Raw genomic sequence first — 27,747 nt, 5'->3', positions numbered from 1 at the left:
TATCTGGGAGTGTTATCCGGTCCTGTCTGTACATGTACTTCTTGTGTCGCCTTAATTGTACCACCAGAGTTGCCCATTGTCACCATCATCATCGCACCGTTAGGGACTGGGTTAGCACAACATCGAAGGCCCACCTGGCACAGGCAGCACACCACGAGGAGGACAACCGCAACCGGTATCAATAATTTCATCGTCATTCCAAGCCAGGAGGGAACCCAGGAGAAGATATTGTCGAACCATGAGCTGTCTTTAGCCCCACCTTCCAGCTTCATTTTCTCTCCCAGGTTATGGACTGCTTCAATGACGTGGGACAGGGACCCATTTTCTGCGTCTTCAGAAGGTACGAACGTGCAGCACGCACTTCCTATTTTTCGGCAAACACCTCCATCGATTGCTGTTAGCAGGTCCAGAACATACCTGTTCTGCATGGTCATTAGTCGCAGAGCTCGTAATTCCACCTTTATTATGTTGAATCCTTCTTCAGTGTCATTGGCCAGCTGAATCAATTCCCACCGTGTGATCTGAAGCCATTTTGCATTTGCTCTTGCTTGGACACTTGAAACCAGTGAGGCAAAAAATGTTTCCACGGAGCTGAACAGGCGATACCTGTCTGGGATCTGTGCCAATAAATCGGATGACGCTTGTGATATATAGTTTGATGCTCGCTTGTTCCGTGATAGCTCCTCTTCTTTCCCTCCGGAGGACAGGACATAGAGGTGTGCTTCTGCAGTGGGAGACGTCTCGTCCTTGTTCATGTTTCCCTGCGTCTTTTTATTTTTGTCGACGTGGCTTTCTGGAATCACCATTAGGGCCGAATGCAAAGTGGCCATTGAGCAGCTGCCACTCCATGCCTGGGGAAGGTGCAAGTAAGCCTGATTCCCGCACACCCAGTATGTGTCCATTAGTGCTGCTGTTCCTTTTTTCATGTCTGGGATGGTGAGAGTTTTGTTACAGTTTTTGTTCGTTCCCATTGCCACTTTTCCTTCTCCCTTGAAACATAGTTCGTTTTGTATTTCACTTTGTAGCTTGAAGGGTTTCTCCATCGCTGTTACCCATGTTAGTTTAGAGATGTGTTCTTTCCATATTGGTAAGCACGTTTTTTCCATCCATCGCAGCTTGTCTGGTTGGACACCTCTCAGTGCTTCCGCTTTGCACAGTACTTCTTCATCTTTCCATTTGTTTTCTGAAAACAGCGTCCCTTGTATTGCAAAGAAAGGTTCTTTAGGACAGACCACTCCAGACGCTTTTGAATAGCACGTTTTGTTGTCCTGTATTATTTTGAAAGAGACATCGTGTGCTTGAAAGGTGTTCTTTATTCTACACAGTGTGAGATGAAGGAGACATTGGGCATCCACAATGGGCAATTTTCTTGGCAACAACACTTTGGGTGTACCTGATGCATGGGGGATGAGCGAACAGACATAGCAGCTTTCATTAGTTGTCTGTTTAGCTGTTGTACTCATATCTGCATACCATTTATTTGCTTGGTGGGGGTGTCGTGGGTCTTCCATCTTGTCTAATCCTAACCCATAATACTCATCATACCCCCTCCTGCTTGTCTCTCTTCTTCGCCTACTTCTCTCCCCCCTCCTATACCTTATAGTTTCGATAGGTGTAAGAATAGGCCCCCCTTTCTCATTCCCTCCCCCCTTTTCCAATTCTTCATATAGGGACTTGTGTTCTGTCATTGTAATTACTTTTCCATTTTCCTCAATAAACAACAAGTCGCTGTTTTGTATCGGGGCGGGAAGGGTAGTGGGGCTGTTATATATTTCAGGTAGGGACATTGTGTCATTTTCCATACCTTTATCTTTTGATCGTGACGGGGCAGCAGTGGGTGGTGCAGTGTAGTAACCCCATACAAGGCGGGATCCATCCCAGATCAAAAAATCACCTTCTTTAATATTCATATTTGTAATTGAATTCGTGCCAGGGGCAAGGGTGGTGTTACTCCCCCCTCCCCCCTCGTTCATCTCAGTAGAGATGAACGCTATGACCCAATGTGTCATTAGGCATAATATTGAGATGAAGAACACAATAACACACATTGATAAACCGCATTCGTATGAATATGTCAATCTATCTACTAACATTTCTCTAAATCTAACAAATCTATTAGTTGCAGGCTGCCCATCCGATGCCATAGTAAATCCTGTTTGAGACATAAAAGTGCATTAAGTACACGCATGTAAACATTTAGAACGTTGTGAAATTTTTTCGGCAAAGTATGGGAGTGGGTGAAGGAGGGGGTATGTCCACAGACAAGGTGACTTTACAAATATTACTATCAGTACATTATTTCATACATAAAGAGAAAAGTCGAGAGAGAGAGAGAGAGAGAGAGAGAGAGAGAGAGAGAAAAGAAAACTTCTCCAAAACCCAAAAAGGACCAAAAAAAACCTTCAAAAGTTGTAAAAAATTATATATATATATATGTATATACACATGTTCATTTCAGTACGCATGTTGTGCGCCATTCGTGTTCAGTGTTCAACACTTAATGCACACAAAATTCCCATCATCCATTCTGCACAACTTCATTGTCCGCAGTTGTCTGTGCCTCGTCCTGTACCTCACCTTCCGCGGCGCTATAAGCTCTGCGTACGTCTGTCAAATGCACCCAGTATCGTAGGCCCTTTACCTTTACTGCTGTGGGTGTGCAAAACACTACCTCATAAGGGCCATGGAAACGTGGTGCATTCCACCTTCGCACAAAACTTCGGACATATATAAGGTCACCAGGCATTAGTTGTAATGGTTTTTCAGGCATTGTCTCTGTTTCTGTTGTGTTCCCCTCCTCTCTTGTAGAGGGGGGGGCTAGTTGCTTTGCAATTACGCGCGCTGCCCGTGTCAGTTTTCTCAAGTACTCTGTGAACTCCTCTCCTAATATCGCTGCGCTTCTGTGTGCATCAGAACGTTCACGGAGAGGTGAATGCGCTGTGTGCATTCTCCTTCCCGTGACGATCTCATGCGGGGACAAGTGGTGGTCTTTACTTGGCTGATTTCGTAACTCGAACAAGGCCAAAGGCAGGCAGTACATCCAGGTCTTTTTAAGGGAAAAACACAGTTTTGACAATCTGCTTTTTAACAGACCGTTCATCTTTTCCACTACGCCATTACTTTGAGGATGATAAATTGAACATAATTTGTGCTTTATTCCCAATAGGGTAGTCACTTCCTTGAATAGTTCATTAACAAAATGCGTGCCGTTATCTGAGCGAATAACTTCGCAAATCCCCCAGCGCGGGAACACTTCCCGCACTAGGAACTTCGCGGCGCCCTTCGCATCAGGGCGCGCACAGGGGCCTGCCTCCACCCATCTCGAAAATGGACATACAACCACAATCATGTAGCGAGCCCCGTTACATCTTTCTCCCATGTCTACATAATCAATGTGGAGCTCTCTGAATGGGCCATTTGGTTTGGGTATCGTTCCTCTCAGTGTGCGCAATGTCATACCTGAGTTGTAAATCTGACATGTCGTGCATTCTAAAGCCAGTCTTGTGACATGTTCATGGAGGCAAGGTGCAAACCAATCTTCTTGTATCTCTGCCATTATGTGTTGCTTTGCGTTATGTGCGGGAAAGTGTAGTTGTTGAAATGCTATTTCTAACAATGTGACTGGCATTACCGCTTTTCCTGAACTTTTTTGTCGCCATAACAAATCAGTCGGCGATTTGCTGCATCCCCTTTTAGTCCACAGCAATTTTTCTTCTGCACTAGCTCCCTCTTGCAGCTCTATTATTTCCTGTGTGGGCATCATGTTGTATCCTGTGGGGACCTCTTGGCTTGCTGTGTGGTGCAACATGTATTCTCCTACTACACCTTTCTGTAAATACGAAGCTTCTTTGGCAGCGGCGTCTGCTGCCGCGTTCCCCAAAGATATAAAATCTGTATTTGTGGTGTGGGCTTGGCATTTTACGATGGCCACTGCCGTGGGGTCTTGCAGAGCCTCAATCAGTTCTTTCAATAGTTCTGCATGCTGAACTGGTGTTCCATCTGCTCGTCGGAACCCTCTCCGCCCCCACCGTGCCAACCCGCCGTGTACTGTCGTTGTCATGTATGCTGAGTCGGTATATATTGTCACTGCGCACCCCTTGGCGGCATGCAATGCTTCTATTAGCGCAATTAGTTCTGCTGCTTGGGCTGAATAGTGGGATGGGAGGCGGTGTTGCACTAGTGTCTCGTATTCATCTTCCTCTAATCGTACAACTGCCATACCCACATGTTTCTCTCCTGTCTCCATATCTATTGATGCTGACCCGTCTACGAAATACACCTCTCCCTCGTTCAGGGCATTCTCAAAAATCACTTGATCCTGACCTTCGTCACCTGTGAACGTAGCGCAGTTGTGGTTTTGCATGTCCTCTACGGTGCACGCCTCTGTGATGAATGTGGCTGGGTTCACTGTTTTACATCTTACTATGTGGATGTTTGCGCTGGACAGTATTATTTCATATGCTGTGGCGCGTTGTGTTGTCAATGTGCTCTTTGATCGCTCTAATATTGCAAAGAGTGAGTGTTCCACAAACAGTGTCACAGGACAGCCCATCACTATCGTGGCACTTTTCTCAATCGCGAACGCGGCTGCAGCTAGAGATTGCTCGCACGCGAAATGACCTTGCATTACTGCGTCTAGGGTGCCACTATAGTAAGCCAGTGGTTTGTGCCCTAACAATGTCTTTTGTGTCAATACTGCTGTCATCAGTGTTCCTTTGCAGTGTGAAAATAAGAAGAATTCGCGCCCATAGTCTGGATTTGCCAGTACTGGAGCGCTTGATATCAGTTCTTTTAGTGAGTCAAATGCTGTGTTCATCTCTTCTGTCCATTCTATGTGTTTGTTTTCCTGCTGTGCCTCTTTTAGTGCCTGTAACAAGGGCCTTGTGTATGCTGCATAATCCAATATCCATGCTCGGCAATAGTTGCACATACCCAGAAATTTCTGCATCTCTTTTACTGTTTTGGGCTCCCCAACTGCTCTAATCGCCTGTGCCCTGTCGGGTATGATCCGCTTGCCATCCTTTGATATCAGCTGTCCCAAGTATAGGACCTCTGTCAGACAGTATTGTAACTTCCCCTTGTCCACCTTGTACCCTTTATTGGCCAATAATGTCAGGAGTGTTATTGAATCCTTTCTACACTCTTCCTCAGTTTGTGCACAGATCAATAAATCATCAACGTACTGAATCACTGTGCTTTCTACACACAAATTCCCCAGATCTTCATGTAGTACCCTGTTGAATATGCTTGGGCTCTCGCAATACCCTTGAGGTAGTCTGCAGTGTTCGAACCTCCTCCCCCCTAGTGTAAACGCTGTTAAGTACCTGCTCTCCTCTGCTAAGGGAATCGAGAAAAATGCATTTTTTAAGTCAATAACTGTGAAGTGGGATGCCGTTTTCGGAATGTTGCACAGTATTGTTGATGGGTTCGGGACTAAAGGGAACTCCTTCTGAATCACATCATTGAGTGGGCGTAAATCCTGTATCATCCTCCATGAACCTCCCTTCGCCTTTTTAATCGGGTAAATGCATGTGTTGCATGGGGAGTTTGAGGGCACTATTATTCCTTGTGCTAGCAGTGCATCTAGTGTCTCTCTGATCCCTTCTTCTGCTTCGCGTGACAATGGATATTGTTTTACCCGGGGTATAATTGCTCCCGGTTTCAGTTTTATTACCACAGGCTGAACCTCATGTAATAACCCCACGTCATGGGGGCCATTTGTCCATATGTTAGTGGGTACTAACCGCATGTCGTCATCAAAGAATGCATGTGGTGCTCCTACCACTGCCATTAATTCAACTTGAGTTTTTCTGGCTGTAACTACAACGTCACACGGCATTGCTAGTTCCATCACTATTTCGCCATCTGTCTCAGTGTCTGAAAATAGCTCCTCGTCCGAGAGCTCCCTCAGTGGGATATTTGCATTTGTACACAGTACTGTCCGCCACTCACATCCTTCCATGTCAACGCCAATCACACATATTCTGTTTGCTGACACGTGTACTGCGTGTAAATCCAACGATACCACTGACCCGAGAGCAGTGTCGGGGCTTGCTATGGGGCGGAAGAGGAATTCGGCTGGAATCCTCCAATCCATCCTTTTTAGTTCTGGTACTATGAGAGCCAATGCTCTCATGCCCTCAACAAACATCTCCTCGTTTCTTGGTAACCCTCTGGTCTCTTGCATAATTGTGTGGCCGTGTATTACTGCTAATATGCGGAGGGGGCATATGCCTGGCGTCGAACATACGATACCGCTCCCTGTGAATGATATTGTCATATTTAGTTTGCTTAAGAGATCTCTCCCCAGCAAATTAATGGGAGAGTGTTCATAGTACAGTAAGGGTGCTTTCACTGTTTTACCCCCCACTGTCACATCCAATGCTTCTGTGTAAGGAACTTCAATTACAGCCCCAGAGAACCCCTGCGTCTCTAACTTTCTATTAGATAACGGGAACCGGCCCTCTCTAATGCATGATTTCTCCGCTCCCGAATCCACCATGAATATGAACTGCTTGTCTCCTATCTGCGCTCCTATCAATGGTTCCTCTGATGCATTGTGGGTCGTAGATAGTACTGGACACGCAAGTGCTCTCTGTGGGCTGTCCTATGCGGGGTGTCTCATTGCCCCCCCTTGATCAAAAATGTTCCCCGAAACTACTGACACCCCGCTGTAAGGTGCAGGAGCAGGTGCTCCGTTAGCTACTGTGGCGAAAGTGTTACCTGGCGTGTATTGCATATTGTCATTATTCTGTGGGTGGTTTTGTGTCCTGTACTGATGTCCGTGTAGTTGTGCGTTACTTCTTTGTCCTACATTTTCTGGTTGTTGGTATTGTCCCATGGGGAGGCCGTAGGGGCTTCCTGGGTGGGGGTGACCGTACTGTTCTGTCTCCTGGAACCCGTTGTTTTGTCTGCTCCTGCACTCTCTTGAGTAGTGCCCCCATCTCCCACAATTCCAGCAGCTCCCCTGTGGACCTCTGGGACCCTGCCACCCATTACCTCCCATTCCTCCATACCCTTGTCCTCCTCTTCGGCCCCGGTACCCACCTCTTCCCCCTCTTGGGGCCCACTCTTGCCACATTGGACCTCCGTTCTGCTCCTGCTCAGTCCACTGTCGTTGTCCTTGTCCTGCCCAATTTGCTGCTATTCTTCCTTGTATTGCTATTTGCCCCTCCTCTCCTTCCTCTCCCTCCCTCATGAGTGGGAGTCCTGCTACCGCTGCTGCAACCTTCACTAGTTTTGATTGTACCAACTTTGCCTCGTCTGCCAACCTTTTCTGTGCTACTTCCCTCTCTCTCTCTTTGATCCTTTTGCAATGGTGCACTATTATACTTTGGATCTCTGGCCACCCCTTCGCCTCAACGCCCGCTATCTTATCGAGTGCCTTCTGCACCTCTTTTGGGAGCCCTCTCTTAATGATGAAATAAAATAGAGATGTGGATTGGTGCCAGGGCGTGCCCGTTTCCGCTCTCCACATCTCCTGCACCCGGAGAATGTAATCCATAGCATCCTCCCCGTCATTCATTGTACATTGCATTACTGACTGTAAATCAGGGGTATCTGGGAATGTCTCCCGCAGCGCGTCCCACACCCTTGCTCGTACTGTATTAAAGGAAGCCCCATCATGACGATCATAATCTAACGTCACGGCCGGGAAACCAGCCTTAGCCCATACTCTGTCCGCTTGATCTCCTACTGCGGTTACTAGTAGGCTTTTCACATCGCCTACTGCCAACGGTATGCCGGCGGTATGTTTCTCAAATGCATATATCCACTTGCTCGCCCCTCCTGACAGCTGGGGCAATAATTTCATTAAATTAGCCTTATCCATCTGAGCCCATGGTATATAGTTTGGTCTCCCCCCCCCTCTGTGTATCAATGGAAGTTGTAACTTCCCTTTTGCAGTTGCACCCTCCCTTTCCTTAGTCGCTGCTGACTCCAATGACGCCATCTTCCCCACCCTATTTCTTAGTCGTCCCATCCATTCGTCGTCTATAGTCCCTAGTGAACATGCACCGTCCACTTCCTCGCTTTCCCCTCCCACTGCCATACTCAACCTATCACTGTCATCCAACCCTCCTCTGACATCACATAACAAGTCCTCTCTGATCCCTCTCTCTCGTGATACATCACCAATGCTCCCTTCTACTGCTCCTACCTCTATTATTCGTGTCGGCTCTTCCTCAATCCTGAACAGTATTTCCCCCTTTTTCCATCCTTCCTCAATCTGTCTACCTTCGCTCGACGCTCTAGACGTGCGTCCTGATTGGGTGGGGGCACACGCTGTGCGCTCACATATGTCTTTTATCCTTGAGAGTTCATCCCTTGCCACAGTAAGCCTCGACTCTAAGTCACTCGTTAGCTTCTCTATATCCACCCTCTGTGTGCTTCCCTGGGCGCGCTCTCTGGTGCTTTCGTATGGCGGGGGGGCTGTTGGTCTTTGTGGTGTACCAGTTGTGGGGGGAGGCACATACGTAGGGTCGCTGTATCCTGCTGCGGGGGCTGGTTTAGGTAATATCGGGTACAAACTAATCACCTCCGCAGGTTGTGCTATACTTAGCTGTTCCTTTTCCTCTCTTGGAATCATCAATGGATTATCTGTGGTGGAAGGTAGATCAATATTTGGTGCCGGAGCTTTGGGTGGGGGTACCTCCTCAAACAATCTCCAGAGGTCTAATATCTCCTTCCTATTTTGCCATTGTTTCCCCTTATACTTGAGGCTAATGCATGTTCGTACCATATCAAGAACGCTTTTGTCAAAAGACCCTCCCTCGGGCCAAATCTGGGGCAGACCCTCCCCCTTCAATTCTGTTACCCATTGATCGTGATATTTATTTATTCGTTCAGCGTATCCCGGTAAGCTCTTACAAATATGTGACAAGGGAGTTTCGGCCCCCATCCTCTAAATCACTCTCACAGCCGTGTCCACCTTCTTTACGTTTAGTTAGGTGTAGATCTATGTATGTATACCCTTATGGCACAGACAAGAGCGGACGTCTCAAATATTATCACCCAAGTTTATTCACTGCGCAAATCCTTTCGCACTCACCATAGCTCATCTCCTTCCCATTCCCATACACTCTCATATGATTCCGCTTACAACTGATCAAGTACTAGTTATGGTCAACACTCTCTGGCGCCACCTCGCGGTCAACCGATCGTCTCCAACACTCACACGGTGCGCGCACCCATCACAATGCCTTTCCACTCACACTTCTTCTTATTTCCTCCCTTTCCTCCCTGGCCAGCTGTCCCTATTTTTCTGCTAAGGTTGCTATGTTCACGTCTGTACGTGCCACTACTTAGTCCCCACTCCTCAAAATGTGCTCCCTATTTTATAGTCCTTCTACAAGTATATTTATCTTATATCCTTTTCGCTTTCTTCCCCTGCCCCGTGGAATGGAAAAAAGAAATAGAGAGAGTAGCAATCACTAAAAAATATTCCCGGTGTCTCCTTTTGCCAGACACCAATAACTTATTTCTTACTTCTTCATATATTCCCAGTACTAGTTTAGATAGCACTATGCGGCGCCGCCTTCCACCCCCTTTCGGAGCTAGGTTTCCGTCACTTCTACCACTTCACTTATTTCTTACTCCTAATGGCCATATGCAAAGAAAAGATAAAGAAAGTTTCAAGACCCGTCTTTAGTAGACCCCCGTTATTCTTCTCCTCTACCTGTCCCCGTTCTCCTGTTCACCGTTTCCCCTCCCTTCCCCTTTACGATCGCTCGCACTCAGTACTCACGTGCCCGTCTTGAACCGATAGTCTCCGAAACTGGGTCCGTCCAGGCGGTGTCACCGGTAACTCAACGGTCAGCCCCTGGCTCCGGCGAGCGGCACTCAAAGGGGATTTTTTTCCAATCGGGATCCCGTACCCTTTCTCATTGAGTGCGCACTTCTTATTGTGCCGGTCGCCGTTGGCGGGCGGCCTCCCGGAGCCGGCTCACCGTGCGTATCCCTTCTCGACCGGAGATTCTCGTGCCACAAGGGGGTCGTTAGAAAGGAGTTAGGAAAAATAATTTGGAGATATCACGCTATCGGGGTCACCACTGAAAGGAAGCGCCCCCAATTTCAGCACGATCCTCCCCGCAATGAGAGACAATAAGGGACTCTCCCGTAGTGGGAATAAGGCCAAGACAGAGTGCGGGTGAGCGTAAGTGGGAGTTTATCCAAAGAATAGGGCATGCAAAGAACTCTGCAACCTCCGAGAGCGCTCTGTCTGACAATAGCAAAGACAGGCGTATTTCTAATACAAAAAACGTCATCAGAACCTACACACTATAGGGGGCACAAGTTAATTGGGATTGGGTGGCGTCGACTAACTATAGGTGTTGCTGCAGCGTGGTTGGTCTTGGCGTGAGGACGTCACTGGTCAGCCTCGTGGGTTGGGTTGGGCCTGGCAGGCCAGCTTGAGGTCATCCGAGCGGTGTTGGTATGCTGGGGCAGCCTGTGACAAAGATGAATACCTCTCCTGACTCGTTTGCCCTAGGCCATGCACACTGCAGTTATTCAAGAAACGACATCTAAGTTCATCAATAAATCGCTCGGCAGTTTGTCTTATACAATAAACGCAACGCATGAGGAATGCACCTCTTGAGAGGTCCGGTGATTGTCGGTTAGGGTGAGATTTACCTGTGTCCTATTGACCGGTATTTTAGGTCGAGGGGCTGAGTTTTGGGGCCTGAGCCGACTGGTACATGCCTGTCTGTCGCGTTAGAAGTTATTATATAAATGGGTCTCTGTGTCTTGTCCCAGTGATGGGGGTCGTTCTTGGGGTGGTCTAGGGGGGAGGGTTGTGGACTTTACGAGAGGGTGCTGGTAGATCAGTGGATTCAAAACGTGGGTTTATTACCGTGCTGTAAATAACGCAGGTGGTGGGCTGTGGCCTTGGGTGCGGTACCGGGGCCTCTGACTCTCTGAAGCGGCTCCAGCTTGGTTGGGGGAGGTGAGGGAGTGCGGCACAGGCCTTAGCTTCCTTATCTGGCAGGCTTGGCAGGGTGGGAGGGAGAATGGCCTTGCATATACTCACAAAGGTTTTTTCCTCGTGCGTTGCTAACTTTTAAATGCAGAACTTTTATAACGTTCCGCCTTATTTTGATGTTATTTAAACACACATATATATTTCCATTTCGTTACACATTTCTTTAATACAGTCGGTCCGAGTACCTTTTCGTTACCTAACATTATATTTACTACATGATGTGATTATTTTATGTACATTAAACGTTACACGAGGTCGTTCTAGGTTATGGCCTACAGAAATTGATGCTCGCTGCTTTAGGTGATTAAGAAAACATATATGAGTAAGTAAAGGCTATACATTTGGTCGACATCTTTCTCTGTGGTTGTAGCAGCACTAGTCCAGACCTAGGGTGGTATCATGTAACGTTACATCTTTATGGTTAATTCACAGTTTACATGATCTGTTTAAACCGAGGTAGTTCGTTAATACCAATACTTGAATTATTTTCTACTTTCTTCAGATAGTGATGCTTCAGCTTTTTTCCCGTCACCCCGGCCTCGCGGACCAGGTCATGCAGGGTGCGATATTACATTGTGGATGAGAATAATGTTACAGTGTTAGCATCTCGGGTTAGCTCATATCCGACTTTCTCATGGGAACGCGCTCGCAGCGGATCTACCAGGGCTACTGCGGCGGCAGAGATGCATGAAAGGTCCTCCAAAGGTGGGGGCCTCGTTACAGTGTGCTGAACTCACGCCATGTTTGCTAAACAAGATGGCTTCTAGGCCTAACTGAATTTGGGTATATGCAGGGAACGGATATGTGTGGGCAATGTCGTCGGCGGGTGACCCCTCCTCCACCTGGGCCCGGGTGGCATGAGGGGACGGCCACCGAGTCATGGTCCTCACCTGGGGAGAAGGCTGCAGGTGAGGAGGGCCTCGCGGCCAGTCCTCCCCTACACCTTCTACATCTTCACAGCTTTGTATATGGCTTCCTGCAACTCAGCTAGGGGGGGGGGGGCTAAGGGGGCTATAGCCCCGGGTCTTTTGGTTGTAGCCCCAGATAGAATCTCAGGGGCTACAACCAAAAGGCTAGATAGCCCCAAGTCCCAACGGTCCCTGCATTAGTGTAGCCCCAGATCTTTGCCAGACCTAGCAACACCTCTGCTGCAACTCCCCTGCCCAGTTTCCCAATGTTCAGTCATCATGCAAAGTTAAAACAGATACTAAAGTTACGTTGTGATGCTTTAGGTATATTCAAATTGGTTCTGCTGTAGTCTTTTCCCCGACTATTCAGTTTTCTTAATTTTTTAAGGCAAGATTATATTGAAAGTTTGAATCTCCGATGGCAGTGTTTGCTCCCTTTCAGTCCGCATTCAAGGTACCTTTCTCCCAAAAGGCAGATGACGCCCACATTATACTTTCATAAATAGTAGCCTGTACAAAGTATGCATGTGCTACTGTAAACCTTTGTGTTTATCAATATGGGATCAATGTCACCAAGTGCCATTTCATGACAAATTGACTCACAGTTAAATGAGGGGACTCAGTCTGCTTTACTTTTTTCAACAAAGGCCGGTCTCCCGCAAAGCCTTCATTTTCGACTGTCTCTTCGCTTTTGAGGTAATTTAAACATTGTATATTTTCACTTGGCTTGACACCATTCTTTGGCTCTCGACCCTTCTCCCTCCTAGTCTAGTCTATCCCTCGAAATACACTGTATTAGCAGGCAGCTCTCCAGATAAGGTGCGCATCAGGCCTTTTTACGCAAATCTTGTCAATACGGCCCTTTTAATTCTTCCTTGCGTACCACTTACACAGGCTATTTATCATGGAGCTCACTGGCGACAGCCTGGCTAGCAGCAGCTTGCAAATCCACGCTTTACTTTAGTAATCAACACAGTTCCTTGAAAGAAACAATTGGGATGAGTCATGGTCTGTTTCATTTTTGTAACACTCTCCTTGTTAATGATTCTATCAAGATAATACTTTCTGAGTAATGTAAAAGGGAATGTGTGCTTTGTTCACTTTGTTCAACTGCCTGGTTACAGTGTTATTAAAGCATCTTGAATCATGAACATGCTTTTCACTTTGCTTTAGGACACAGGTAGTATTGTGTAAAATTAAAATGGTCTTAAACAAGGGCTGCATTTCTGCTTAGTTGGCTTTAATAGAGGCATCTCAGTTGCAGCAGCATGGGCATTTCATACATTTTCTTTTCATCACAGAAGCACACCTAGACGCGTGGTCTGAACTTTAACTCCCTTTCTGACCACCCACTGCAAGCAGGTATAATGGATACAGGTAGAAGCAGTGCTGTATATATTTTAATGGCACAGATTGTACATGTACCTCTCAAAAGGACTGCTATATATTCAGGGAAAGTAGCCTAATTTATCAACAGAGCTGCTATACCATACGCATGTCATTGCACAATGCCAAATATTCACAGCAGGGCTGATTGCATCATGCCCACATTTCTTAGCTGGACTGCTATATTTTGGGACACTACCTGTATTTCTTAACAGCGCTGCTGTTAAGAAAGCACGAACATGTGTTGGCATTCTCTGCAGCGAGCTAAAGTACAGAGCAAGAACAGTGTCCGAGTTCTTCCAACCAACCCCCAACCGTGTGAGAAGATTGCATTGCTGTCATATACTTCAATCCCTTCTACTCAGTCTTGCACCTTTCAAAACTTCTGCTTCTCCCTTGTTCCAATGCCAACAATCTAGCACATTTCAAAGCCTCATTATGAATCCCCCGACTAATGTAGTATAGTCGAAACAGGCTTAGAACTTTTGACAAGCCATTTATGTCAGGAAAGCCTCACATGGAACTGCCAGTGCCCTAACCCTATGTTCCTTTCAGTGTCAATAGCCTGTTGGGAAAGGCAGCTTAGTGGGCCAATAAACCCGCTGCAGAGATTATTGTGTAACCTGTTAGTTCAAATCCTGTTAACAGGCGAGTTAATGAGTCTGCATCAGAGATATGCATTTAAGATGCAGGTAACATTCAATTGTAACACAGTTGACTTAACATTCGACTTATCAAAAGGATTACCAAATGTTCAGTGATTCAGAACACACACATTTCATCCGGGATGCTCTACTTCTAATGGCTCATAAAACACAATTCATCAGGGCTGCTATACATGTGATTGCTCAGACCACAACTCTTCAGGGCTGCTGGGTTTGTAATGGCTCAGAACACAAACTATATCCGAGCTGCTATACCTGTGATGGCTCAGAACACACAGCTCTTCAGGGCCGATGTGCTTGTAATGCCCCAGAACACGCACCTCATCGGAGCTGCTATACCTGTTATTGCTCAGAACAGACATTGCATGTGGACTGCTATATGTGTAATTGCTCAGAACAACACACACCTCACCAGGGCTGCAATACCTGCGATGGCTCAGAAGTAGAGCACACATATCCCACGAGGACCACTACACTTGTAATGGCTCAGCACAGACATCTCATTTGGGCTGCTTTACCTGTAATAGCTCAGAAGAAGCACAACCCGTGAGGAATGCTATATGTGTAATGGCTCAGAACACATACCTCATTGGGGCGTCTATACCTGTGGTGGCTCAGAACACACAACTCTTCAGGGCTGCTATACTTGTGATGGCTCAGAACACACACCTCATTGAGGCTGGTATACCTGTAATGGCTCAGAATACACATCTCATATGGGCTCTTGTACTTGTAATGGCACACAGTGTTGGTAAAGCATCTGCATTCAAGCAAGTGTTGCATCTGGTCAGACAAACCACTAACTCTAGAATTCCCAGCCTAATGGCCAAAAGAAGGTTTGCACGCTTCTAAAAAGGAGCACCCAATGGTAAAGCTACACTAGATTATTAAATAGAAAAGGCATTTTCAGTTTTTTAGATATTTATTGGTGCTATGTTAAAAGACAAACAGAAAAACAGGAGAGGAAGAGCAACTCTGAACCTAAGCAATACAGAAACAGAGAACATACTAGACAATCCAAAACAGGAATTCAAGCAAAAGGAAGAGAGAGCAATGAGCTACATGATAGGGCAACAAAAAACATGAGAAGGGAAACAGAGTTAATAAGAGGACAAACACACAATAGGAGTGAGGGATAGAAGCAGAGCAAACGAGACATTTGGAGAGATTAAAATAAAACACAGATCAACAGCAGGTGGGGAGAGATGGAAATAGAAAAGCAAGACTAGAGAAGGGCAGGCCAATAACATAAGAGACAGTGCAAGAAAGATAATCAAAAGCAGTAGCAACCACAACCGAGAAACTGTAAAAACAGATATGGCCGAGTAATGACATGAGAGAGGAAGAAGTGTTATATCAACCGATACAGCGAGATATATGAGTGGAAAAAGCAACAGTAGAATGCAGAGATGGGAGAGGCAGAGTGACAGAGATACACACAGAAAAACGTGTCATCAGAACACTTTTTTTTTTTATTAATAATTCTGTTTATTACGTTTTAGGAACATAAACAACAAGACAAACATGAATCAAAGGTATACATCAGATCATGGTAGCAAGGCAGTTTTCAAAAGGCAAAAGAAACCCAGTCGGGTCAGGAACCATCAGGCATGTGTGGGATAGGGCAGGTAACCAATGTTAACAACTGTACATGTCTGTTTTCAAAGACAGATTTCAGTTAGCGTCCAACCAATTACCCCATATTTTCCCGAATTTGCGGGGGCAACCCTGTGCATTATAAATCCGGCGCTCCGCGGCCGCGCATCTGTCCAGCTCATTGCTCCAGCGGTTCACGGATAGAGGGTCGGCAGAGCCCCAGCTAGCCGCGATCAATCTTTTGCTTGCCCCCAATGCCAGTGTCAGAAATATTTTCTCATATTTCGAGAGGTCCACTTCACCTCGGATTCCCAGCAGTATCATTTTGGGGTCCCTGGGGATTGTTGTCGCCAGGGTGTCTGCGATCTTGTTGATACAGCTCTCCCAGAAGACCTGTAAGACTCGGCAGTCCCATAACTTATGGTAAAACGTGGCGGGTTCTGTTTTGCACCTGAGGCATGTCCCGTCTTCCAGTCCCCCCCATTTGGCCATGTCAGTGCGTGAATAGTATGTGCGGTGGAGGATCCTCAGTTGTATAAGCCTGAGCTTGGAGTCTATGCCTATTTCTCTAGGGGACATCAATGCCTCTACCCAGTCTTCTGGTTCCATTAGACCTATGTCCTTTTCCCATTTTTCCTTGAGCCCATCTAGCTGCGTCGCCCCAAAGGAGTTGAGAGCTTGATAGAGCGTGGAAGTGACCTTGGTGTCAATGTGTTGCGAAAGGATGTTGGTCTCAATGGGAGTATAGGGGGGTATAGTTGTCGTTTCAGGGAATTGTGTGCGGATGGCGTGGGCCAGTTGCGCATGTCGAAACCGGTCCATGGGAGCAAGGTCGAATCGCTCCTGCATGGTCTCAAAGTCAAGGAGGTGGCCGTCCTGTATCACATGCGCTAGTGTATGTATCCCTTTCACGCACCAGTGGCCGAAGGGGCCCATCTTAACAATTTCCGGGAGGAGTGCGTTGTGCCATAGGGGTTGGGATAGTGTCGGTTTACCTTTCCAGCCTATTAATTTGTGCGCGTCCCGCCAGGCCCGGCTAATGTGGCGTGTCATTTTGGGTAACAACGGAGGTTGGTCGTGGGTGGCGTACAGAATCTGTAGTGGGGTTAGTGGGGTCATGCTCTCTATTTCAAGGCGGATGTGGGGGGAGTGTGGGCTCTGCGTGTATCCAGTCGTTTACCACCCCAATCTGGGCTGCAAGGTAATAGGTGCGTATGCATGGCAGACCGATGCCTCCCTCCCACACTGATCGCTGTAGCGTTTCAAGGGCGATCCTGGGTTGTTTCCCTCCCCACAGCAGAGTGCGAAGGCGTCTGTCTATGAGTGCGAAGGTGTCTCGGGAGATGGGAAGGGGGGCGTTTTGAAGTACATACAACAGTCTGGGGAGGGTCAACATTTTGAATAGCGCCGCTCTGCCCATTAGTGATAGTGGGAGTGATTGCCAGTGGGAGGTGTCCCTATTGAAACGGTCAATTATTGGTTGTAAGTTGAGTTGCAGGAACCCACCCAGTGTCGGGTCGAGTCTTATGCCCAGGTATTTGAGTTCTCTAATGGAGACGTGATATGGGCAGGATTCAGGGATCGCAGACTCGTTTCCCTTGACCGGGAAGTAAATGGTTTTGGTTTCGTTAACCTTAAGGCCTGCAAAGCGCTGGTATTCACTAAGGATGCGGGAGACAATCGGGCAGGATGTGCGTGGGTTACTGAGGTATATGAGGAGGTCGTCCGCGTATAGGGAAAGTCGGTCCTCCCCGCCCCCGGCCAGGCAAACCCTGACCAATTAGTGTTATTCCTAAGCTCAATTGCGAGAGGTTCTATGGCCAAAAGAAAAAGCAGCGGGGAGAGGGGGCACCCCTGTCTCGTACCACGACCCAGGGGAAATGATCGGGAATATCTGCCGTTCACCCTTACCGTGGTCTCCGGTTGTGCATACAGGAGTTTAACCCACGATATAAACGTCTTCCCCAAGTTCATCCGAGCCATGATTGCCCACAAGGCCTCCCATTCTACAGAGTCAAATGCTTTTTCAAAGTCCACTGCCAGGAGGGACAATGGGGCTGGTATTTCCTTAGCTCTGCTCAGCGCCAACTGGACTCTGCGCAGGTTCATGCGGGTGGATTTGTTGGGCATGAATCCGCATTGGTCGGGGTGGACCAGGGCCTCTATAACTTGCAGCAGTCTGTTGGCTAGTATTTTTGCGAGGACCTTGGCTTCGCCGTTGATCAAGGATATTGGGCGATAGGAGGCACATTCCTCCGGGGGTTTCCCGGGCTTATGTATGACGATTATGCATGCCTTCCTAAGGTCCGGGGGGAGTGCCCCCAGCTCTCTGCTGCGTAGAAACATACGGTGCATGTGGGAGGTCAATGACCCGTCAAGGCATTTCCAGGTTTCTGTAGGGAACCCATTAGGACCCGGGGTCTTCCCAGGTTGGAGCTGTGCGAGCGCCTCTTGCACCTCGGTGACAGTGATTTCGGCATTCAGGAGGTCTGATTGGCGCTGGGAGAGCTTCGGGATCTCGATCTGGTCAAGGTAACATGCGGGTTCGGAAGACTGTCTCTCGGCCGGTGGAGTGTAGAGTTTCTCATAGTAGGCGGCGAATGCCGCAACAATGTCCGCGTCGTCTGTGAGGAGCGTTCCGTCTGGAGATATTATTGCCCGCACATGTCCCCTGGCCTGTTCGCGCTTTTCCAACCAGGCCAGTGTCTTATTCGCCTTGTCGCCTCGTTCGTAGATTTGGCTCCGGACTAACTGATGGGCTATTCGTGCATTGTCTAGAGCCAGGTTGCGAAGGGCCTCTTGTGTTGTGATCAGCTCCTCCTTCGCTTCTTGGGTGCCGTGTTCTAGGGTTCGCTGTTCGCACTCCAGGACACGTGCTTCTGCCTCTTTGATCTTTTGGGCTTGTCGTCTTTGGTAGGCCGAAACTTCGAGATAGCCTCCCCGCGGAGGACAGTCTTATACGCCTCCCAGAGTGAGATCGGGCAGTCCACTGATCCTTCGTTGTTTTCAAAATATTCTGTTGTCTTCTTTTCCAGTTCCTCCGCAATTTCGGGGAGACGTAGGTGATACGTGTTCAGGCGCCAATTACGATCCGGACCACGGCCGGAGTTCTTCATGGACAATAGGAGCGGAGAGTGGTCAGAGATACCTCTTGCGAGGAATTCCGCATCGAGGAGCCTGTGCTGTACATTGCGGGGGATGAAGGCATAATCGATTCTGGAGAATGACTTATGGACGCCTGAGAAGAAGGAGAACCCAGCCTCGTTGTTGTGGAGCGAGCGCCATGCGTCCGTCATACCCAGGGCTTCGGCGAACGTGGCGAGTGGTGTGGGGGTAGGGCAAGTGCCTGACCTCCTGTGAGACCTATCGACTGCAATGTTCATTACTTCATTAAAGTCCCCGCCAATCACCCATACATCGGCCTCATCTTCTAGTAATCGGCTCTGTAGCTCGGAGAGTAGTTCTTTCGTTTGTGAGGGAGGTGCGTAAATTGCAGCGAGGCCCCATTTCTCGCCCCAGATGTCAGCCAGTATCATGACATAGCGGCCCCGGGGGTCGGTCTTGACCTTCTTGACCTGCAGGGGGACTCGCTTGTGAACCAGGATCATCGTGCCCCTGGCTCCCGTTGTGAATCCAGCCTGGTAGGCGTGGGAGTAGTTGGATCTTTTGAAGAAGTGTGTGCTCGTACCAAGCAGATGTGTTTCGTTTAAAAGGGCTATATCGGGCGAGTGACGATTAAGGTACTGGAGCACTAGTCTTCGCTTTATGCTGGAGCCGAGGCCGTTGACGTTCCAGGAGAGCACAGTTATCTTGTTGGAGTCCATTCTATCTGCGTGGGGCGCATATCTGGACATCGAGGATCAGTGGTAGTCTTGTGCACTCGAGAGATGTATGGCGTTGTGTTTTCGGGGGAGACGTCCGGGGGTCGTCTCGGGTTGGTATATCTGCTGCCCGGATGATGATTATGTCTGTGATCTTGCCCACAGATTGTGTTTGATTCCTTTGCCAGTGCTACGATATGACTCGCCTTCATGTTTCTTGATTCGGTTTCTTTACAGTCCTTGAATTCCCCCCCACCCTGTACTTCCCCCCCCAACTGGGAGCACCTGTCGCCCAAACATTGAACTTATAACTTTATAAACTTCTTCGGGATAACCCGGCTGTGATAACGCGCGCTCAGCCTTAGGGGGCGGCGGCCGCTAGGTGCTCATTTCCATTCTACCAATCTGCAGTTTGGTCCCTTCAGTACCGGGTATTCATCCTTTTCCCGTAGGAGTTCTTGATGCGTCGTCTTCCGCATCGGACGGGGGGTGAGGGGGCGAGGGTCTCCCAGGTCGGGGTCGCTGCGCGGGTGGGCCCGGTAGCACGCGTCTCCCACTGGGGTCCGTGAGGACATGAGTTTCAAGCCAGTCCCATGCATCTTTGGGGTTGTAAAATAAGTGAGTAGCGCCCTCATACTGGACTTTTAGCAATGCCGGGAAGAAGAGGGCATATTTGATGGATAGTGACTGGAGCTTCCTCTTGACGGAGTCAAAGGACTGGCGGGCTTTTTGGACTTCTTTCGTGTAGTCAGGATAGAAGCCGACCTTGTAGCCGTTGTACGTGATCGGGCCCATGGCCCTTGCCATTTGTAGGATCGCATCACAGTCGCGATAATTCAGTAGGCGTGCAATCATTGTTCTGGGCGAGGCACCCGGTGTTGGTCGGCCGGTGGGGACTCTGTGTGCCCTTTCCACCGAAAAGAATTTGGATAGCTTCTTCGGGGCAAAGATATGAGTGAGCCAATCTTCTAGGAAGAGTTCTGCGCTGGGGCCTTCCTCTTTCTCTGGTATACCGAGGATCCTGAGATTATTGCGTCGCGCCCTCCCCTCACTGTCTTCGGCGCGGTTTTCCAGTTGGGTCACTTTTTGGGTAATCGCGGTGAGCTGTTGTTCCATGCGATGGACTGCATCTTCAGTGTTAGACACCCTCTGTTCCGCTTCCCCCACCCTGGTCGACAAGTTGCGGAGGTCCTGGCGTATAAGGGACACCTCAGAGGATAGGCCACCTATTTTTAGTTCCAAGGACGTCCTCGAGTCCCCAATCGCTTTCATAAGATCTGACAAAGAGATAGAAGGGTCTCTGAGTTCTCCAGGGTTACTCTCTTCTTCTGGGGGTTGAGGTTCGCGCGGGGGCGGGGCCCCCACGGTGAAGAGGTCCATCTTGCTCTGTAGTGTTTGCCTCTTGGTTTTCTCCTTTCCCATGCTTCGGTCGGGCTCTATGTCGTTGGGATCTGGCTGCCCTTCCTCGGGGCAGACGGGTGTGTATAGGCCGTGCAAGGTGCGCACTGCGAGCCGCCGCCAAAGCTGCTTTTGGTATGGCCGCAGTGTCTTCGCTCAGCCTCGCTTAGTGGCTTGGTGTATAGTAGGGATGACGTGGGGAGGACTGTGCCCCTTTTCTACCGCCGTTATGGGCCTGTTTCCACTATATAGGGTGGCCCTCCGTGAGTACTGCGTTTCGGGCGCTGGTTTTAAGCCACTCGGGGCGGTCCCAAGAGGGGGGCAGGGCAGGTCTTAAGGTCCACCATGGACCGGGGGGGGGGGGTTCCCCACCCTCTCGGTGTGGCTGCGTTTGTGGCTCGTGGGTCTATGGTGCAGCTGTGCTCTGTGTCCTCTTGCAGCAGGCTGGTTGCCAAAAGGGGGTTGCGGGGGGGGGGGGGAGCAAAGCAAACATCCACCCCCCACACCCGTGTACCTTGCCGCGGGTGCCTCTGGTTGCAGCTTGTCCTCCTTCAACGGGGGAGCGCAGCTTTGGGCTCGTGCTGCCGCTCGACCCCGGGTATTGTAGTCCTGCCGATGAGGGGGCCCCACTGGGAAGGCTGGCGATGCAGAGTCACAAGTGGATCGGGGGGTGTGTGGGCAGTCGGCGGGACCTTGATCCAAGCGTCGGCCTCGCCTGGGAGCCGCAGCAAACTCAGCGTCTCCGGGGGGGAGGGGCGATCCTCTACTCCCGCCCGCGCCGCGATGGCCGCGATTTAACCGCCGGCGGTCCGCGGGCTGGTTCTGGCGTCTCCCGCTCCGATTTCCCCTCGGAGTGCGGCGACAGCAGCTCTAGTGGGTCCGCCGCCGTTGGCGGGCGGTTGAGGCGAGATTGGTTCTCGTGGAGTGGAGAAAAATCAGGATAATAGTAGCGGCCGCCGGGAGCCGTTGAGTTTAGTCCCGCATGCGTCGCGCGCGCATGCCCCAATTACCATCAGAACACTTAAGGGTGAGAGGCAGAGCATCGGAAAGTGAGAGACAGGGGAAACAAAGTAGCAAAGGAAGGAACGATGGAGCAAAAACATGGAATGGCTGTCAAGCAGGTAGTGCCAGGCAGCAACAGTAGGCCCGAGAGGCAGAGAAGTGATGCTGGTATAGAGTGGGGGACTTCATTCATGAATCACCCGATGTAACTGGCTGGCATCTATAGTAACTCTTAACTGAGTTTGTGCCCAGGATTCATGAAGATGAAGCTGGGTAGTATGCATCTACAAGGTTCTTGTGTGGGGAAAATGTTTTCCACAGGTGCTATACATTATTTAGAACCACTTTGAAATACAGCTGTTTTGTCACTTATGTTTTCGAACAAAGTTTTAATTTTACACACAAATCAGATATTTGTCAACACTTTTTACTCTCTTGCGAAGGAGGAAAATCATTTTTACTCTCTTGAAATTGGATTTACTCTCGAATTCTAAAAATTGAGAGGAAAATATTCTCACTCCAAAATCCTATCTGGAGCACTGTTAGCTGGGTTTCCCCCCTCCCCCTGAGGACGATGGACGGAAAACATTCCACAGCTAGCCCAGAGCCACACCTCGACAATTGCCTATATTGTCCTGCCTGGTACACTGGCAAATGAACATTCCCGAGATACTCCCTTTTGCTACAAACAACGCAGCTGGAGAGAATTTGAGTGCTTGGGCAAACAGTGGTACACACCAACCCTAGTCCTTAGCTTTGGGGGCGTCACAACTTTAAAGCATCCAATCAGGGCAGTGAAAAAGGATTCTATGCGATTTCCTCGAGATTTTGTTAATCAAGGGAGAATTCATTGAATTTGCTTTTTTGTAGGACATTTTACCACAAATGTGTGCAGGGGAGACTCCCCACCCCTCTAATCCATAGCTACCTTTGTTATTACCCTAACCCACACCTCACATATATTTGTAGTACGATCAAATTCGTTGAAAGAAATTCAACGATTTCTCCCTCGATGGAAACACCTGCAATGGAATCAACCTATCCCGTAGACAGCCTGGGTGACTCAACCATACAGCCCCATTGCTTAGCATGAATAGGAGCGGGGGGAAGAGAGGGGTAACATGTTGGCTCAGCTCTTGTTTGGCTCTTGATTTCCAGAGGACCTAGAGCAAGCCAGAGCCAGACTTTTGGCCGAGCCATTGCTGGCTTGCCCAACTCTAATTTGAATGCAGAATTGAGAGGTCAGTGGTGCAAAGCATTTCCTCTGGATTATGGCATGCCCACACCCTGTATTCATTCAACAAACTATTAAACACTGCCTTCATTCCCTTAAATCGCCCATACTTGTTTTAAAGGCGGATTCACATGCAGATTTTCTTAAACATTGATGGATTCCCCTTAGTAAATCTTGAACTGTAATTTCAGAGGTTAACAATGTGTTTTCTGCAGTGAAGCCTAATACTGCCACATTGTAACAGAACATCTGCAATATGAAAATAAAAACAGAATCTGAGAGATTAGTTGTAAAATATTCCCCCAAAGAGGCACATTGGGGAACGTATTTTTGTCATGATTTAAGGTATTTGTACCAGGCGGTTGCTGTGCATCAAAAGGTAAACTTGTGATTACTATATTGTATTAAAAATAATTATGCATGGTAGTGCCCCCATTTACCTATTGAGTGCACCGCTCCACAGCAGCCCAGATTGCCAAGAAATCTAGAATTCCCCAAATGAATTAGGAGTATATCCATAGGCAGAACAGGACTACATTTTTAGGACAGATGAACACTAACTGAGGTGGGTCACTTGGATGGCTAACACAGAGCCTGATATTTACACATGTGGGAACCAAGATCTTTAAACCAATGATGCAAGGCCTGGAACCTAATAATAAAGCATCGGCAGTACAGAGTGCTGCATTCTCACCCATTAGTAACTAAGACTCCTGTTGGTGGAACATCCCGGTTCAACACTTCTAGGGACCAGCGGTAGAGATTCTGGGAGGACTTCTTGTTGGTCAGATCATGCACCAATATGATGCCTGGAAATCAGAAAAAAAACAAGTTTAACCATTGCATTTTTAAAAGAATGTACAGCATTGTTTTCAGATAAAGAAGAGAGGGCAGAACCATATACTTCACTATCCAGACAGCGGTCTTGCCTCCCAAATAAAGTCCAGCCACAGGACCAATGTGCTACTTGCCAGAGAAGTAGTTTGAAGTCTACCAAAAGGCTGTTAATTTCATCAATGTAAGGATTTTTAAGATGGAGGGGGGCAGGGTGCTTTAAAACAGAATTCTACGAGACCCGCCATTGTCTTTGTCATTTGACAAATGATGGCTCTCTTGCACCACCTCCTGCAGGTGTAATGTGGGGCTAAATGGCCACCATGGCGGTGGCACACAAGGTTTGGGGTCATTGTTTCACCGGGGGCTGTCCTTTGAAGATGGATGGCTGCTTGGCTGATCCTCAATGACACAACTTCCTGCTTGTGCAGTTTGTCCCAAGTCCAGAATCCCATTGGCCCAGTAGCCTGTAGTAGGACAAGGTTACATGTTTTATAGTGAAACACATATATCGAGTATTTTATAACGAAAACCTTATACTGAATGCATTTTGTATGTGGGGGGGGGGTTCCCCCACCGAACCCCCCTTTGCCACCCTTAAAAACCCACCCGAACATTTCCCCAAAAAAGTAACCATTTACACCACCCAAAAATACATTTGGTATACAGGTTTTCGTTATAAAGTACTCGATATATGTGTGTTTCAATATAACATTTTCGATATAAACACTGCATACCTAAGACATTTCAAACGTTACAATTATATCTTGATTAAGCAAATTGATTTATCTTCTACAAAGTATAATTTGCCACTGTTATAGGGGTAATTCACTATGCCACCTCACCTGGTTCACTACATCCATCCATCCATCCCTCCCTCCCTTGATTGGGCTAGATGGGAGTGCTTTACTTATGCATTTCACTTGAGATGCTCTCCACATAAAATAGGAGCTTTCCCAGAGTTCAATGTGCTTTTTTGCATACTTAATGTGTCAATCTATGTTTCTAAGTGTTTTGGTTTCAGGACTGGGTTCCTAGCACCTATCCGGACTAAACTATTCGAAGTTGGCTTGGATGGTATTTTTCTAATCCAAAAGCTGCAATACCTTGCCTGAAGTGGTAAACACCTGTCTGTTACTGGCCTGGCATAGGTGGTAATCCAGCAACCCATTGGTTTTTAGAATTTGGCATAATACAGACATTTGAGTGGACTGTGGTTTATAGCAAAAGTGCTCGAAGGATCTTTATGTGCAGTAATGGAACTGCTGGATTGCTGAGACTGAACAACGAGGGCCATACCCACCTGACTCGCAGTCAGAAGGCAGAAAAATGAGAGCTGTACATCACTTCTGGGCCCTTCATTACCAGCATCGATGTATTGCAGATGTGAGAAACGTTACACGCTCAGACAGCCATTCAAACCATTGATCGAACAAGTCGACTGGAACTTCGAGAGCTAATGGCGTCGCTATTGACATTACAACGTAAATGCATTCCGACATAAAGCATATAGGCATCCATGCATGAAGCTACACAAACACTTTTAGTTTATTGCAGATAAGACGCGAAACAAATGCTTATGACTGATGGTAGTTAGAGGACTGATACACTTACACCAGTAAATCTTAACCTACGAGGAAACGGCAAGATGCCAAGAATAATTACAATCAGCTTGCACATGTTGAACTGTGACTAACAAGGACGACCATAAGAACCAAGATGGAAGCCATAGGTACATTGAAGTGAATTGGGAAAGCAAGTCGAACTTCAGAATGCAGAAAAGGGCAGAAAGACAGAGCTTCCAGTGCGGACACCGTGCGCAGCCTTAGCAAGGACGAGCAGAGATGGGAAGTTTCCAGTTTACCAAGATAATAAAGCACCTGCGAGAATACATGCGAAAATCCTCATAATTACAGACAGGAGAGCTCCATTTTGTGGTCCCTACAGATGTGACCTGCACAGAGCAGGACAATGCCTATTCACTCGAGGAAGATGGAGGAAAGCTGTTCCCATCAAACCAGAGATGGAAAGATACAGTGGCAAGGTTCAAAGCTGGATGTACGCTGTCAAGGCTTAGGCGATCAGGGATGGTGGCAACATGATGGGAACATACAGCACCTTTGTGATCGTTCCCATCGCCTTGAATAGGTTCACTCGGCCTGGTGGCTGTCCAAGGTCCCAAGACTGGGAAGCCATGTTCTGTCCAATCCGTAGCTACCCTTCACATTAAGGCACACTATGTTGCTGTGGAAAATCATTTCTCTGCTAACCTGCAACTTTGTATTTCTTACATTTAGAAGCGGTCCTAGGAAGAGCCACCAGATATAGCTACCCAATGGTTATACTAACCCCTATGTATTATATATATATAGTTTTCCTAAACTGACCAATACCCATCCCCGATAGGTTTTTGGGGATGCCACTTGTCTTTGTGACATCATTCACGGTTAAAAGGGCATGACACACGTTTGGAGAATGAGAACCTGTGGACTGCTATGCTGTTCTAGTGTTATCCCTGTCGTTTTGTTTGATAATAAAAAGACAGTAAACTTTACACTATGGTTCAGTCTTCCGTTCTTGCTGTGGGGATTTTGTTGCGGCCCAAGTACTCTCTTGCTGGTAATTGGGGTAGCTCTTAAGAGTACCCTTGCTGCAGCCAGCAAGCCCCTCCATGCGTGTTGGAACAGAGGAGAATGGTGGATGGGGAAGGTGCATCACGCTGTGGAGCGGGACTAGGATATGTGAACCCTTCAAAGAGGAAATACAGCTGTTTGGAGGTTTAGTGGGGATTCGTAAAAGTAGAGATGTTGTGTAATGAGGGAGAAGCGGCAAGGAAGCAGGCAGGCAAAAATATGCAGTGAGTGTATTGGGAGCTCTGTTTGCGGAACATCACGCACTTCAGGCTGTGTTCCACAGGCGCCAGGAAGATGTAGACCTGAAAGAGAGATTGAAGAGATTGAAAGAGAGATGGCTGATTTTCTTTTCGAAATGTTGATGTGTTCATCAGGTCTACCACAGTGAATCACAATCGACTACACATAAATTGGCAGATTAGCCTGCTGAATGAGTTCTGGAGTGTTGGGTGCAGTTATTTATAAAAGAATCTTTGCCACTCTGGCTTGAGGGCAGGATGCCTGGCATTGTTTAGCCGAGATGACATCATGTCTGGCCACTATGTCACTTGTCAGGGCAGCCCTGCAGGATACACCAGACTACACTCGAAAGACAGAGTTTTAACAGTTTTATTTACAGCCAAACCAAAGAATAATACCGGCTCATACAAGGAACACCACCAAGTCTCCTACCCTAACTATAACAGCTTATCACTGCCCAGAGATGGTGTCGTGGTTTTTCTGTTTGCAGGACCCTCTTACTATACAATAATTAGATGCAGGATTCCACAAACCCCTACCTCAAGATGCCCTACGAGGGAGTAGCTAGTCCATGAGCCAATGTGAAACTTCCTTCAGTAGATTGTGGTACAGCAGAAACTTATCTATGGTGGTGAAATGAACCCACATTATGTCTTCCTCCCCTTCTCCTCATTGGACTTCAATACCTTTCCTCCTATTCCCTGTTGTCTTGGGTCCTCCTACCATTGAGTCCGAGACGTATTCTGTCCTTGTTGCCTTCATCTCGTACGTTTACCCACTTCTTCTGCCTGCCTCGGGCCAACCAGGTCTCCTTGTTCCTTCCTGCTTTGTCTAGCTGGGGAATAGCCCACCACCTTTTCCTTTCCTGTGGATGTTATTTCCTCTGCCTCCTGCTGACACCTGCCTTCTCATGATGCTACCACCTCATCCTGGCCACCACCTCCTGAGGTTACCAAGTTCTCCTGCTTACCACGTCCTCAAATGTTACCTCCTCCGGACTACTGCATCCTCCTCATGTTGTCTCCACTTGACTACCACCTGCTGCTTTT

General features: G+C 48.0%; 1 protein-coding gene across 3 annotated transcripts in view; it reads right to left on the bottom strand.

Moving 5' to 3' along the window:
• The window catches only part of RABL3 (RAB, member of RAS oncogene family like 3), a 171,632-nt gene that overhangs the window by 97,246 nt on the left and 46,639 nt on the right, over nucleotides 1-27,747 (bottom strand). For all 3 annotated transcript variants that reach the window (XM_069635837.1, XM_069635840.1, XM_069635838.1), the window contains exon 4: nucleotides 23,686-23,800. In XM_069635837.1, coding sequence (XP_069491938.1) covers nucleotides 23,686-23,800 — 115 coding nt within the window. The remainder of the gene's footprint in view (nucleotides 1-23,685; nucleotides 23,801-27,747) is intronic.

Source organism: Ambystoma mexicanum, chromosome 7p (genome assembly GCF_040938575.1).
Source record: "Ambystoma mexicanum isolate Mex_15411 chromosome 7p, UKY_AmexF1_1, whole genome shotgun sequence".
Taxonomy (NCBI): Eukaryota; Metazoa; Chordata; class Amphibia; order Caudata; family Ambystomatidae; genus Ambystoma; species Ambystoma mexicanum.
This window is presented reverse-complemented; position numbering and strand designations above follow the sequence as displayed.